This window comes from Triturus cristatus, chromosome 4_1 (genome assembly GCF_964204655.1).
Source record: "Triturus cristatus chromosome 4_1, aTriCri1.1, whole genome shotgun sequence".
NCBI lineage: Eukaryota > Metazoa > Chordata > Amphibia > Caudata > Salamandridae > Triturus > Triturus cristatus.
Genome location: NC_140585.1, coordinates 897,418,482 through 897,432,365, shown reverse-complemented (window position 1 = coordinate 897,432,365; position 13,884 = coordinate 897,418,482). Strand labels below are relative to the sequence as shown.

General features: G+C 42.1%; 1 protein-coding gene across 2 annotated transcripts in view; it reads right to left on the bottom strand.

The window, feature by feature from the left end:
* Positions 1-13,884, bottom strand: part of SND1 (staphylococcal nuclease and tudor domain containing 1) — a 2,043,911-nt gene that overhangs the window by 461,793 nt on the left and 1,568,234 nt on the right. For both annotated transcript variants that reach the window (XM_085653683.1, XM_085653684.1), the window contains exon 17: positions 6,680-6,868. In XM_085653683.1, the coding sequence (XP_085509809.1) occupies positions 6,680-6,868 (189 nt within the window). The remainder of the gene's footprint in view (positions 1-6,679; positions 6,869-13,884) is intronic.

The window sequence follows — 13,884 nt, the reverse complement described above, 5'->3', positions numbered from 1 at the left end:
GTGACACAGGTGATCAATTCTCGTTCTTGTGTTTGCTTGTCTTTGATCTGTAGTAATGCCTCACGATCATAGTACCACGCTCTTTTTAAGGAGCGTTTGACCAACCTATATGGGTAGCCCCTCATTACTAATTTGGTCTGTAGGATCTTAGACTCCTTGAAATAATCTTCCCGCCTGGTACAGTTACGTTTGATGCGTAAAAACTGACCAAACGGGAGATTATCACGCAAGTTCCTTGGGTGATGACTCGCGTACTTAAGTAGCGTATTCCTTGCGGTTGGTTTAGTAAAGAGACTTAATGAAAGTTTGTCCCCATCGTTCCAGATACGTAGGTCTAGAAAGTTAACTGATTGGACATCATATTCCATGGTGAATTTTAAATGATTATTTCTTTGGTTCAACCACAAATGGAATTCCTGCAAATTAGCGATAGACCCCTCCCAGACAAGAAATACATCGTCTATATATCTCAGATACTTCTTTATCTGATCTTGGAAGGGATTGTTATTATATATCACCTCCTCCTCGAATGCTGCTACATAAAGGTTCGCTATATCTGGAGCAAAAATTGCCCCCATTGCGACTCCATTCGTTTGAACATAGAAATCATCATTAAAAAGAAAGTAGTTCTCTTCTAGTGCAATTCTTGCACATTTTGTGATAAAATCAGTTGGTACCTGATGGGGGCGTGATCTTTGCTCTAGTGTATCATTAATCACAGTTAGAGCCTCCCCTTGGGGTATGCTTGTATACAAGCTCTCTATATCCATTGTGACAAGGATATTATGTTCTTTGTTAAATGGCTGTCCCTCCAGTCCAGTTATCACATGAGTACTATCTCTGGTGTATGATTTAGTCAGAGGCACAAAAGGTTTGATAAAAAAGTCCACATACTCTGCTAATGGCTGTAGGATGGATTGGCATCCTGCCACAATTGGTCTTCCTGGTGGTTTCTTGTCATCCTTATGAATCTTTGGTAGCGTGTAAAACGCTGGTATTGAATAATCGTTTTTGTTAAGGTATTCAAATTCTTTTTTATTTAACCATGAACCTTCATATCCACAACTAGTGAGATCTAAGATCTCCTTCCTGATCCTCTCCGTGGGGTCTCTTGTTAGCTTCACATAGTGGGCAGTATTATTCAGCTGTCTTAGGGCTTCAGTATCATAATCAGACTTATTCTGTATGATGATACTTCCACCCTTGTCCGCAGGTTTGATAATAATATCATCCCTGTTGGCAAGGGTTTTAAGAGTAGAATGCTCGTCTTTGGAAAAATTATATCGTACATAACGTTTGTTATTAAACATTTGTTCGATTTCCATAAGCACCACATTTTCGAATGTGACCAATTCCTTTGGGATCTGAGTGTTTGTCATCTGAACTGACTGGTTGTTAACTGTTGGTTTCTTAGAAATTTACGGAGGAGACGATTATTGCCGTCTCGTCGGCTGGTGACTGCCGGTATGTTTATACAGCATGTTCTTTCATTGCATGTTACATACACCGTGTGGTGAGGGTGTATGGTGTAACTATGTGTATTGTCTTATACGATGAGCTTTACAACGAATACAGCCTAATTATTAAGTTAAATACCATCTTATGATGAGGATATGATTAGTTATGGAGTTCTTTTTTGACTTGTTGACAATAGGATTGATTCCCAAGGAACATTGTGCATACGCTGCTCTAAAGCTCTAGAACAGGCTGATTCATACTACAGTGAGTGTTTTGGATTTTGTTTATGTCACTAGCGGGCTTATGGTGGTCGTGCACTTTATTCTGTTGTATTGTATAGGTGCTGGGTTCTTGGTCTATTACCACTATCAATTTATAATAACAACCACACTATAGGTGGTTAAAACAGATCACACCTGTTTTTCCTTCAGTGTATATTCACTACAAATTTGTGAACTCAAGCATATTAATATATTGTATGTATATATATTTTTTAATAGATTCATGGTGCAACTTCGGTCCTGAGGATGGTCTCTGTGATTATTCTTTGTGAGTGAGACCGAAACGTCGACGCTGCGACATTTTCTTGCATAACTAAGAGGCATTGGTAGCCTAGAAAATTCTTTAAGTTTGTATGAATTTAATTCATCGCCTGGCCAAACAATTGGTGGGCTCTGCTGTATATGTAAGAAATGTCAGTAACTACTGCCAACTAGACTGTAAATAAGACAGTAGTTTTATGTTGCCATACATGAAATGTAAAGTGTATTATCTCACGACTTCAGAAACTCAAAATACAAATTTATTTTTGGTAAAAAACTTCGAATGAATCTGAGTTTTTTGTATCTACACACTATATAAGCTCTCCCCGAATTTGCTTGAGTCCTAGGAAATTAAGATCACTTTGTGACTTCCTAAATAAATAACTAATGTGTTACTGATTAAGAAAAGTGGCATGCCCAGGTAGACTGAGTTTGCGTACTCTAAGTTTGATAGCTGCGTGTGTGAGCAGTCGGCTGATCTTTTGCAGCTGAAAGAAGCAGGTCAAGATCACTGCTCAGACTTGCGATCTTATTGAAAGGTTATTTATAGTGACCCCAAGACTCTTGGCGGAGGAAGAGGGTACAGGGGGGTAGTCCAAGTTCTATAAGCCAGTAGTGTGGGTCCCAGAAGTTATGACTGCTCCCTGTCAGAACTAATTCAATCTTGCCTGGGTTGAGTTTTAAATGATTATGACCCATCCAGTGGCGAATGCATAACATGGTAGTCTGGAATTCAAGAACTGAGTTAGGTGAGTTGTCGATGGTAAACATTAATTGTAAGTCATCGGCATAGTTGAAAGTGGTCACATTTCTTTCCTTCACGGACTGAATCAAAGGTAAAAGGTAAAGATTAAACAGATGGGGGGGGATAGTGAGGATCCCTGCAGGACCCCACATGTTTTTAGCTTGGGTGTTGTAATCCGTGACGCGTTTTCACATAATCCCCAATAAAGGATAAACTGGGGAAGCAGTCTCAGTATCATTCCTAAACCCTTTATCTACTTAAGTGATTGACAGAAATAATTACGGAACATCAAGAAACCAACCTGCCAGCCACAAGAAACCAACCTACCAGCCAATCAGGTGACAGCCAGTCATTGTGCTCCAGTTAAAGCAGAAAATGTAATTTCCCACCAGTTACCACCACTACACCACCTCAATATGGTTGAATTGGTTTAAATGTTATTAACGATACCAGCACACAACTGCAATGTTGGCTGTAGTGCATGGCACTGGAGAGAGAAAGACAATGAAACTCCAGCTGCTTGCCTTGATGATACACTTGTGCTATTCTTGTTTAATGTGGATTCTCACCAACTAGCCATATTATTTTTGTTGTCATGATGTACTCAGAAATAGCAACTGGTTCAACAACTTACACCATATGTAATCAAGTCCTGAGCATGGTCTCACTTTTATTCAATAAACAAGAGACGAAACGTCACCAACAGATTGACCTCTTGTCAAAACCTAGGCGTCTTCTTCTTTTCCATGATCAATATGATTCATTCAATGGACTATTCAAGATAAGGGTGGATTATACACATGTTGAGCTAACTACAATGTGTGTGATGTTTGCAAGTAATTGTACCCTCATTATTCATCTGCACTTTGGATTAATCACACTTATTAAAAGAATAATTTACATATAGGCCTACTTGCTTTTAATTATTTTCTTCTCATAAGTGTTATTAAATTGCTAACATTTGATTGAATTAATCTGGATGTAATATGCTAAAATATCCCTTTGTTGGTTCTTGTTGGATAAGGACACTAGTCTTAAAGTTCAATTCTTATATACATTAGAAGAGAACGTTGGTGAGTTTGTGACGCTAGACACCTGGGTCTAGTTCCATACAGTAAAAACAAGGGAGTTCTATCTGCCACATGTTCCCTGTGAAAAACACCTTTACAATAGTGTTGAAAGTAGGGGGGACCAGCTGGATCCTGGTAGCTATTTTCCAGGGAAACATGCTGAATTTGTCCTGGAATAATTTTGTGACACAGAACATAATTCAGCAGTGCCCCCACATAGTCCATTCAGAGCAGAAACCTGCAGGCAGTGAGGGGGCTCACTTATTTTAACATCACGCATGGCCATAACAAAGGCCTGATTTTAAGGGCCATCAGCCCTCCTTTAGTTCAAGCATCACCCTAGCTGGGAGCCATCTGAACCCTAACACCTAGACGCCAATGCAATGAAAGGAAACAAAGGCGCACAGCTTGTTATCACTTCACAAGTACTTAAGAGAACTATGATCTGGAGGAAGGTTTTTAACTATGTTCAACTCCCTATTTAGGAGATGTGCTTGCACTGCAAGAATGTAATAATCATCTGCTTACACAAATTACCCAAATATTGATTTAAACGGCACCTATTTTTTAATAAAAAATTGTTTTACAGTGCTACTTTTCCTACTGTAGCGTTCAGAGCGCTGTACATCACAAACAGAGGCACAAGTCAGGATATAAAACATAAGGCTGTGATCACGTGTGTCCATACTAACAAGACATTACTTTCCAAGGGAAGCTTCCTCTGCAATCTTAGAATAACAGGAGGAGAAAAAAAAAAACACAAAAAGGACCCATGACTTACAGTTTGCATGCAGGTCCTGGATACTCGCAAATAGAGCACTGTGCTACTTTAAAATGCTTGCAATTAATAAACTGGAACTAACAAAATGATCTCAGTGTAAAAAAAACAGTAGGTTACCTATCGAAATAAAATACAAATCTGTCATCTGCGTGCTACATGGTGTGCTTTGCAGGAGGAACAATAACACTCTATACTACATTACGAGTCAAAACTGTGATTGGACAAAACAAACAACTCTCCCAGAACTGTGTCAACCACTAGTTATTTTACCGCTATCATAAGCCCCTCAAAATCACTGGGCACACAATGGACTCTGCAGCAGGTGTCTTACCCCTGTAAAGATATTTTATGATGCAGCCTCTCTGTGACCCATTAAATGAGCTATAACAGATTTACTGCCACATATGTCCTTGCTGCCCATTTCTTTGCAGCAGATTTTTTCTTTTTTAAATCAATGTGTACTTGACTGTCAGATTCTGCTATTCAAACTTCGAGCCCGTGTCTGCACTCATGTTTTCCTCTGCCACACCCCAGAGTATATTTATACCAATTGCGGCGCTGCTTCACAATGGACTCACGCCATCAGCAGAATCTGATCTGTCTTTCTGCCACTAATTATTTTCTATTCACTTGAGAAGACTAAAGGTGTGTGGCAATTTTCCAGCAGGTGTAGCAAATTCCTGACAAATAGGGGTTTCCTGCTTTTGCAACATAATACATCATCTTTTGGAGCATCTGGCGTCGGTAATAAAATGGAATACAGACCAAACACACTGAAAAGTACACACAATAAGCTGCATGTGCAATGCAATACAGCAGCCGACACTGCAGAAGTTTCCCCTGCGAGTGGTTTAGTCAGAAGCTAAAGCGGCACAATTTAACCACAAACAGATCTATTTGTGTGGGTGCAGAGTGGCGCGACGAGTGCCTTTGGGTTATAATGCCAAACAGGAGCATGAATCTACACCTCAAACGCAACTAAAAAGAAACACAGGAATATTTCTACTTGGAAAAAATAGATAAAAATAAAACTACACTTAAACATTTTAGTACCCTTTCTATGCTAAGATCAGCAGAATAACCGAAGTGAAAGCTATAGAAGTAGAATGAATGAATGAACGCGTTACTACTAAGATAAAACACTTCAAGCGTTACTGATGTTGTTAATCTTTTACACAGAAATTAAAATACAATCTAAACAAAAGTATTTTTAATAACGATGGAAGACAATGTTTTAGTCAGTGTTCTGAAAGGGCAGTCGGAATGAAAAAGAATCACAAACGATTTAATCAGATTTGTTAAGGCCTAATGTCTTTGATTTAAACAGCCTCTTAGTAAAACACTACAAAAATCGTCTACTGGCACACTGTTCTGCGGCGTCTCGCCTTCATAAATAGGTACTTCCAGTAGTACCACATTTTAAAATACTATTAACCAGAATCCGCTTTACAAGTGGCATTATAAATGGCAACTACCGTGGATATAACAGGAGGATTGTGCACCTTTTATTGCAATAAGTCTTTACAGTTTGGTGAATAACGCTGCACTTGTACCTTCTGGTTTTGTCTAGTTATCCATTTTAAACCCCTCTATTTTTTGTATAAATGCGCCAGCGTGTTACACAATTGCTTGATAAAGCTGCAGGATGTGTAGCATAAATCAAATGTATTCACATAATATGCTGCAGAGTTAGTCTTTCCTTTGCTACAGAACTCATCCAACCCTGCTGCACAATCGATCCTCCATTTTCATCATTCCAGTGGTTCAGGACATCAATTTCGTGTAGCTAAACCATCACAATTGGCTAAGTTACCTGGAACTCCAACCATATGCTTGTGGCTATTTAATTGCATTTTATTCATGTTAACTACATTAAACCTAACACAATTGTTGCAGGTATGTCTTCAGCACTGAAAACACTACCCTATAAGGACCAGCTAATATACTTTCTGATAGATCCAACAGTAAACCAAAGGAGCTTGTAGGGCCACCAGCACCACTGATTTAAATACATTTATTATAACAGCAGTTTTACACAATTAGATCGTTGGCCCAAACAGGGAGATGGACATGTCCCTCTTACCTTGTCTTTCTTGGGCTTGGCGAGCTCCTCAGCAGACAGCAGGGTCTTATAGTACGCGCTGCGCTCTGCTGTGAAGTGGACTTTGGAGAGGGAATGTTCCACCAAGGCCACCGAGAGGTTGACTCCCTCGATGTGCAGCCAGCCAATGAAGTTACCAGCCTTATCCATGTTCTCTACTTCAACTTCCACCTGGAAAACAGAACAAAGGAGCTACTTAAAAAAGCAACCAGGCCAAACTGTTGTCTAAGGAGACTACAGGTTCCTCAATCAATGCTGTAGCTAATTACAAAGACATGAGAGCAGTAATCAGAAAATAAGGTTGCAGCACACAGAGGACACTTACCCCAGGACATGCAAAACAGACTGCAGCTCAGCTCTTGCAATGCAAATCTCTCTACGAAGCAGAAACCTAAGTTCTTAAAACCTAGATAGGTGATTAACCATTGAGAAAAGCAATGGCTATCTGATAGTCATTTATTCCACACATCCCTTTCAGGTGTTGCAAAATTTGTTACGTTAATCGAAAACAACAATAATCTCCGACCCCAGGGTGGAAGAGTCTGGCCTCCACTGTTTAAGGATTTAAAGGCCAACCCACCGGGAATACAGAAACATGAATGAGAGAGACTGGTGCCTCGAGGCTCCCTGCAGGAGCGTTTTGATTAGCATGCGGTCTATTTCAAGAGCCTCAGGAGCTTCTGCTAATATTTAAAATTCTACCACGCATCTACAGATTAAGCATAGAAGCAGCAACTCATAGTTACTGGAGCATCTAAGAGTTTTACTAGTAAAGCGACACTGCCCATCTCGCACCTTTGAATTAAGTGAAAAAGGTTTCCCAACTCCTACGAATGTGATCGCCAAATGGGAGGTCAGGCCTTTAGATATACAAATTTTAATATGTACCCAAATTAAATAACTTTTAAGAAAACACAAAGCTACTTTATGCCAGGGGTGGTGGGGGGGGGGGGGGGGGGGGGGGAGGGGGTTAAAGCTGTTCAGCGAGGAGCTACCACGGTCTAGAAAGCAAAATGAGATGTTTAAGCTTGCTGTTTGACCCCACCAAGGTGAAGGGCCAGATTACATGTTGTGATGGGTCTAAGAAAGCAGAATGAGATGAGATTACACCTATAGGTCCTTCCAAGACTAGTAGGATGTAAGAAATAATTTTTACCAGCAGTATACCGAGCACTCATCGAAGACAAATGGGACAGGCTGGTGTTTATGTCTAGCCCTTTGCAGAGCACCCAATGGGCAATGAAAACCTGTGTACTACTAACCGTATTTTGGTACTTCAGAAGTATAAATATGTCAAGTGAAAACATGCACAGCACTTTGCAGACACAACCTACACTCTGGGGGAAAAGTATATTTTTGTTAAACCAGACAAAAAAAAAACTGTAAAAAACGAATTTAATGTCATACTGCTATCTGCCAAAACATAGCTACCTGGTAGCCCCACAGCCATGTGAGGACCCATAAAACAGGCGAAGCCTTTTAACAGTTTTTAATTTTATTTATTTCTTTGGGGAAAATCACTTCACATTCTGGGACGTTTACTTTTTAATCTCACAGGTATGCAACTTTGACAGGGCCACAGCATTCTGCATTACTTGGTCCTTTAGTGGGCTAAGGAGCATAGCATTGAAATAAGTTTTCCGTCAACATCACATTGTTATATTGCTTTCACAAATGCAAGAGGACCCTGTGAGCAGTCAACTCTCCAAGGTGTCCACTACCACTGCGACTTACGCAGGTAGTTGAGCAGAAGCGGTAGCACAGAGTTACACTGCTGGATGAAGCTGGTGGCCATAAGTGAGGGGGTCAGTAGAGCTCCTTGTCTGACTCCTTGGGTTGGACAGATTTGCAGCCAGAGGACCCAGAGGCTGGTCGAGAAACCACAGCCGAAAACCAAACTGATAGACATAGCAAAGGTATATAATGCTCCACAAATGCAATGACAGGGGCTGGTTAGATGAGCTGTGATAAGAGTAGTCTAACTCTCAAAGGAGTGGGTTAGGGTGCGTCTCGGTCTAGCACTGATATTGTTGGCATCTTTCAGGGCGGGGTGCACTGACATTTACATTCCAGTTTAGTTGTTTTGATCGAATCTATGTTCTCCAGCTGCCCAGTACCACACTGTCATCCTCGCTGCTGTTGGGATTCCTTTCATTCAGCATAGATTGTGTCACTATATCGCTGCAGAGGCTTAATGCCGAGTCAGTCCGCACCGCGTTCCGCGAACGCAGCAGCTCCTGAGTGGAAGAAAACGAAGGCCTGGAGGAGGTGACGGGAAGGGAGAAGAGGCGGGGAGTGGAGAGGCTGTCAACTGTCTCAAGGTCGAGAATTAATCAAATTCCAATTCAAATCACTTTTACAGGATCTAACTACCAAGAAGGAGAGGCAGGCATAAGGTACCACAGAAAATGCATACAATTATAAAAAAGATAGCATTAATAAAAAATAAAAATTAAAACATACCAAGTGGAATATATCTTCATGCAAAGGTTGGGTGTGTAAACGCAAATCTCACTCAAGTGCCTGAACAGATGGACACTTAGAAGTACCTTACCTTTGGAAATACTTCAGCAAAAATGTTTCATTTATGGGTGGAAGAATAATTATTTGTCACACGAGCACATCGAAGTAAAACGACCAGTATGGAATATTGACTTGGTCTGGGCATGAGATTCCACTTGGAGATTTTCCTCACTTGCGTTGGCGAGCGAGGAAAATCTTACTCCAGACAAACTCCTGGTGAGTTTTCTCAAAACGGGCAGTCACTGATGGCTGCAACCGCTCACATTGAGAAACCTTCTGTTCACGTTGGGGAAGCTGCCGCTCAGGTAGAACATCTACTTGAGGGGCAGAAATAATCACCACCCTCTTGCGCTGCGCATGGTGCAGTTAGCACTGATTTTCCTACATGGGGCAAACACCCGGTGCTAAAAATCAGCACAAACGGTATGACCCAATGTACTCTGCTGCTTGTGGAACTCCGCTTAGCGCTGCAGAGTTTTTTTGGTCACGCTGAATTCTGCGAACTCGGCCTAGACCTAATTTTGACTTTACCAAAAAAGTGAGAACTGGAAATCGAAAGGTAAACCTATGGCATAAATAGGTCAGGACACCAGAGAGCCCTAGGGTAAAACAAGGCTGCATGCTCTAAATCGCGGGCCACTGCTCCCTGGGAGCAGTGCAGGTCACAGATGATGGCACAAATATGCTCTAAACATTTGTGTCTCAACATCTGAGCATTCTGATTGCACTAGCTAGAGATTCCAAGCTAGCCTATCTGTCTGCGAATTCAGGCTGCTAGAGACACATATAAGGTGAAGAATTAGGTTGCTGTTAGGAATGGAGGTCTCTAGTTGGCAGAGGGATGCTCCTGTCCAAGTAGAGACCCACAATCCTAATCAGGGTAGGTGTAGGACACACAGTTTACCTGTGCTCAGCCTAGGTAGCTTCACAGAGCAGTCAGACTAAACTAAAGAGGCAATATGTAAAGTATTTGTGTGCACGCATGCATGCATGCACACACACACACACACACACACACACACACACACACACACACACACCCCCCCCCCCCCACTGGAAAAGTATTTCACACCAGTTTAGAAAAATAGCCAATATTTATCTGAGTAAGACTAGACCAAAGCGACAAAGATCCAAGATACACAAGTCATATACGAATTTTCAAAGAGTGAATGCAGTTATAGCGCTTAGAAACGCAATGGCTCCAATCAGGGCTATTTCGACGTGCTTGACTGAGTCGACTTCAAAATGTTCAGGCCGACCGTGATAGAATGCAGGCCGGCTGCGGAGTCCTACAGACCCCTAGTACAGTACAGTATCGTACCGTACCTTGGAAACATTGAGAAACACAGACTTTGCACAGCACCGAGGAGGTAAGGCATCGCGTAGGCAGGTGTGGCGTCAGTTCCTTACTTCTATGCAGGTTGTTGGAGCTCGGGGACGGTGTGCTGCACAAAGAAAGTGACGAGTCACAGAAGCAAGTGAGGCGTGGGATCCTTAAGGCAGTGCAGTCTCATTGAGCCGCTGACGCCCTAGGATGCTGCGAGGAGAAGGAGAGGTGATGCAGCGGTTGCAGCGAGGAATCTGTTCCGATGGCAGTGCAGTGTTGATGGAGCTCAGAGGGTCAAGCAGTGAGGCGTCTACTTTGCAGTGTTGATGTCCCAACACGGGGCCACAGGTGCTGCGGAGTCTGGCATCATGGACTTCGTTGACGCAGTACCGGGACTTACATGGTGGCGATACTTCAGAGGCACTGCAACAGCATCGGGGCATGCACTGTGAATCAAGGTTGTTACGTTGAGCAGGAACCATGACTCCAGTACAGGCAGTCGGGGTGATGTCGAAGAGCGGCGCCAGCTCCTGAAGTCACGCTCGAAGTCAAGATACTTTTTTCTTCTCTTTTCAGCACAGAACTCACTTCCAAAGGCCCAGGAACTGAATTTGGCACCGTTTGACAGAGTAGGGCTCTCAGTAGAGGATTCCAGGTGCTGCATTTGATTGCCCTGAGACTTCAAACATGAGCCAAGCTCAACTCAAGCCCTTGGAACCTTCAAAAGCAGGATTTAGAGAGCAGAGCCCAGTCCTCTCACTCCCACGAAAAAAGTAGCAGGCCAACACACCGCAAAGCAAACAGCAAAGTGGCAGTACAACAGCCCTTCTTCCTGGAAGAATGTCCTCAGTCCAGAAGTGTTCTGAGTATATGGTGTCAGAGGTTCAGTAATGATACCCATTTTGGCCTTTGAAGTAGGGAGACTTCAAAGAAAGGTCTTTGTAGTGCACAAAGCCCTGCTATTCCTGGCCCACTCTCCAGACACACTACAGGGGGGTATACAGCTGTTTGTGTGGGGACAGGCATAGCCCTATTCAGGTGCAAGTGTCATCTCCTCCCACCACTCAGGGAGACCAATCAGTCTGGTGATGGGCCATCAGGAAATGCAGGACACACCTCAGTTACCTTTGTGTGCAAATGTCTAGAGTGAATTAACAAAGCCCAAATGTCATCAAGCACAGACGTATTATCTGGGGACAGGCAGAATCACAAAGTAAGTAAGAAAATGTCCAACTTTCTAAATGTGCCATTTTCAAACCTGCAATTTAAAATCAAAAATGACTAAAATATATGTTTTTAAATTGTGAGTCAAGGCACACCAAACCCCAATTTTCTATCTGTTCCCAATTGTAAAATACACTTGTAAAATGTTACAAAGCAGCTCCAATGCTAACCTATGTGAGAGATGGGCCTTGCAGTAGTGGAAATGAATTTAGCAGTTTTCCACTTCCAGGACATATGAAACTCACAATTATATGTTCTTACTTTTAAATACACTGCAACTTGTCCATGTGACTACCAAGGGACAACCTTAGGGGTGCCTTACATGTAATAAGTAGGTGAACTTGCAAGGTCAACATAGAAGTTTAAAACTGCACACACAGGCCCGGCGCAGGTTTGAATTGCTACTTTGTGTGGGTGCCACAATCAATACTGCAGCCCCACTAGTAGCATTTGATTTATAGGCCTTGGGCACACACAGTGCACTGAAATAGGCACTCATTAGAAAATCAAATAGCATAAAATCATGGAAAAACCAAATGCCATAACAATTTAGACACTGAGCACATGCACTTTAGCATTGGTCAGAAGTGGTGAAGTGCCCAGGCTCCTAGCACCAGCAAAAACTAATTTCAGCGCAGTCAAAAACAGGAGGTCAGAAGCAAAAAGACAGGAGAAACCATGTCAAAAGATGCCAGGTCCAACAGTTGCTTATTCGAGATGGCATGTCAAACTATGCTGAGCAATCTGCTACAACAATTCTACCACCTGCAGGGTGCTCATACGATTACTCCTGGGTGGTACAGGAAGAGTTCATGGTCCCACACAGCAAGGTGGTCACCATTAATTGGCCTTTTACCCCGTTTTGAAAGATGTAGTGTTCTTAAGATGGACGTGGGCAGTGCTAAATTTTGAGTGGCTGATTAAAGGTGGGGCTCACTGACCCTAATTTTGCAGACTGGCACTTTTTTCCTCATCAGAATTTGATACAGAGCAAGAGTGATAAAAACACACGGGAAAAGAAAGGCAGAAAAAACTCAACAAAGCGAGAAAGAACAAACCTTCTAGAGAGAGTGAGGGTGGATTGAGAGGCATGAGGCAAAATCAAGACTACACAGCCTTGTTACTCTGTATTCAGACAATCCATGGCACCGACCACTGCTTCTGAGCAAAACTTTGGGCCCCAGTACTTATTCTTTTACAAATTAATCTTTGGGTGAGGGTACTCCTCTCCACAGCCACAAACAGCCTGCCAATAAAATGTACATTTGTTTACTCGGACTGCTTACTTCATGTTTTCCAAAACAAATTATGTTGATTGACTGAACCGCTGACAGAGATTTTTTTTATACTAACGCATGTACAAGAGGGGACTCCTTTAACTGCATATACTTGAGCCTTTAAGAAGTCCACTTGCCTTTGGGCCGGACATAAATGTGATGCAGGGCTTCAAGTGGGCCGGTTCATGTCGGTGCTCAGCACCTGCAGTTCTAAAAACCAGGTGTTGAGACGGATCCCTATCGGGCTCTGTATTCCTCAGGATGAAAAACCAAAAATCTGGACTCTGCAGCAGTACCACCCTTCACTGCCTGAGATGCAACTTAAGAGACTCGTTATCATCCTTTTACAGTCTCACCATTTCAGAACTGAAGCATTTTCAATATGGTATAACTACGAAGTCATGGGTGTTGCTTATTCATGCTATGCAACTTACAATCCTTGACAAAGCCAATAGTACTGGCTTGTTCTAAGTGTAATGTTACTTGCTGTATTGTATATCTCGATTTAATGACAGAAGTAGCTATATACCAGTCGGACGGCACACCATACTAAGCATATATTTTAAGCAAACGTGCTTTAAAGCCACGTCCTTAATTATATCGGTCACACCCCTTTGAGAGACGCCCCCACTCTTTTCACCCCACATAAAGCCCTTTGTTTAGGCTTAACAACTCATACAAACGAATTCAGTTGTGCATGGATAAACTCGAAGTAAGGTGGATGCCCCTTTAAATCTATCAGTGTAATCAAGAAAAAAACATGAAATTGAAAAACAAAGCAATAAATAAATCTTCTAATCTTTTTGAATGGTGGATTACTTCCAATTTCTTTTAAG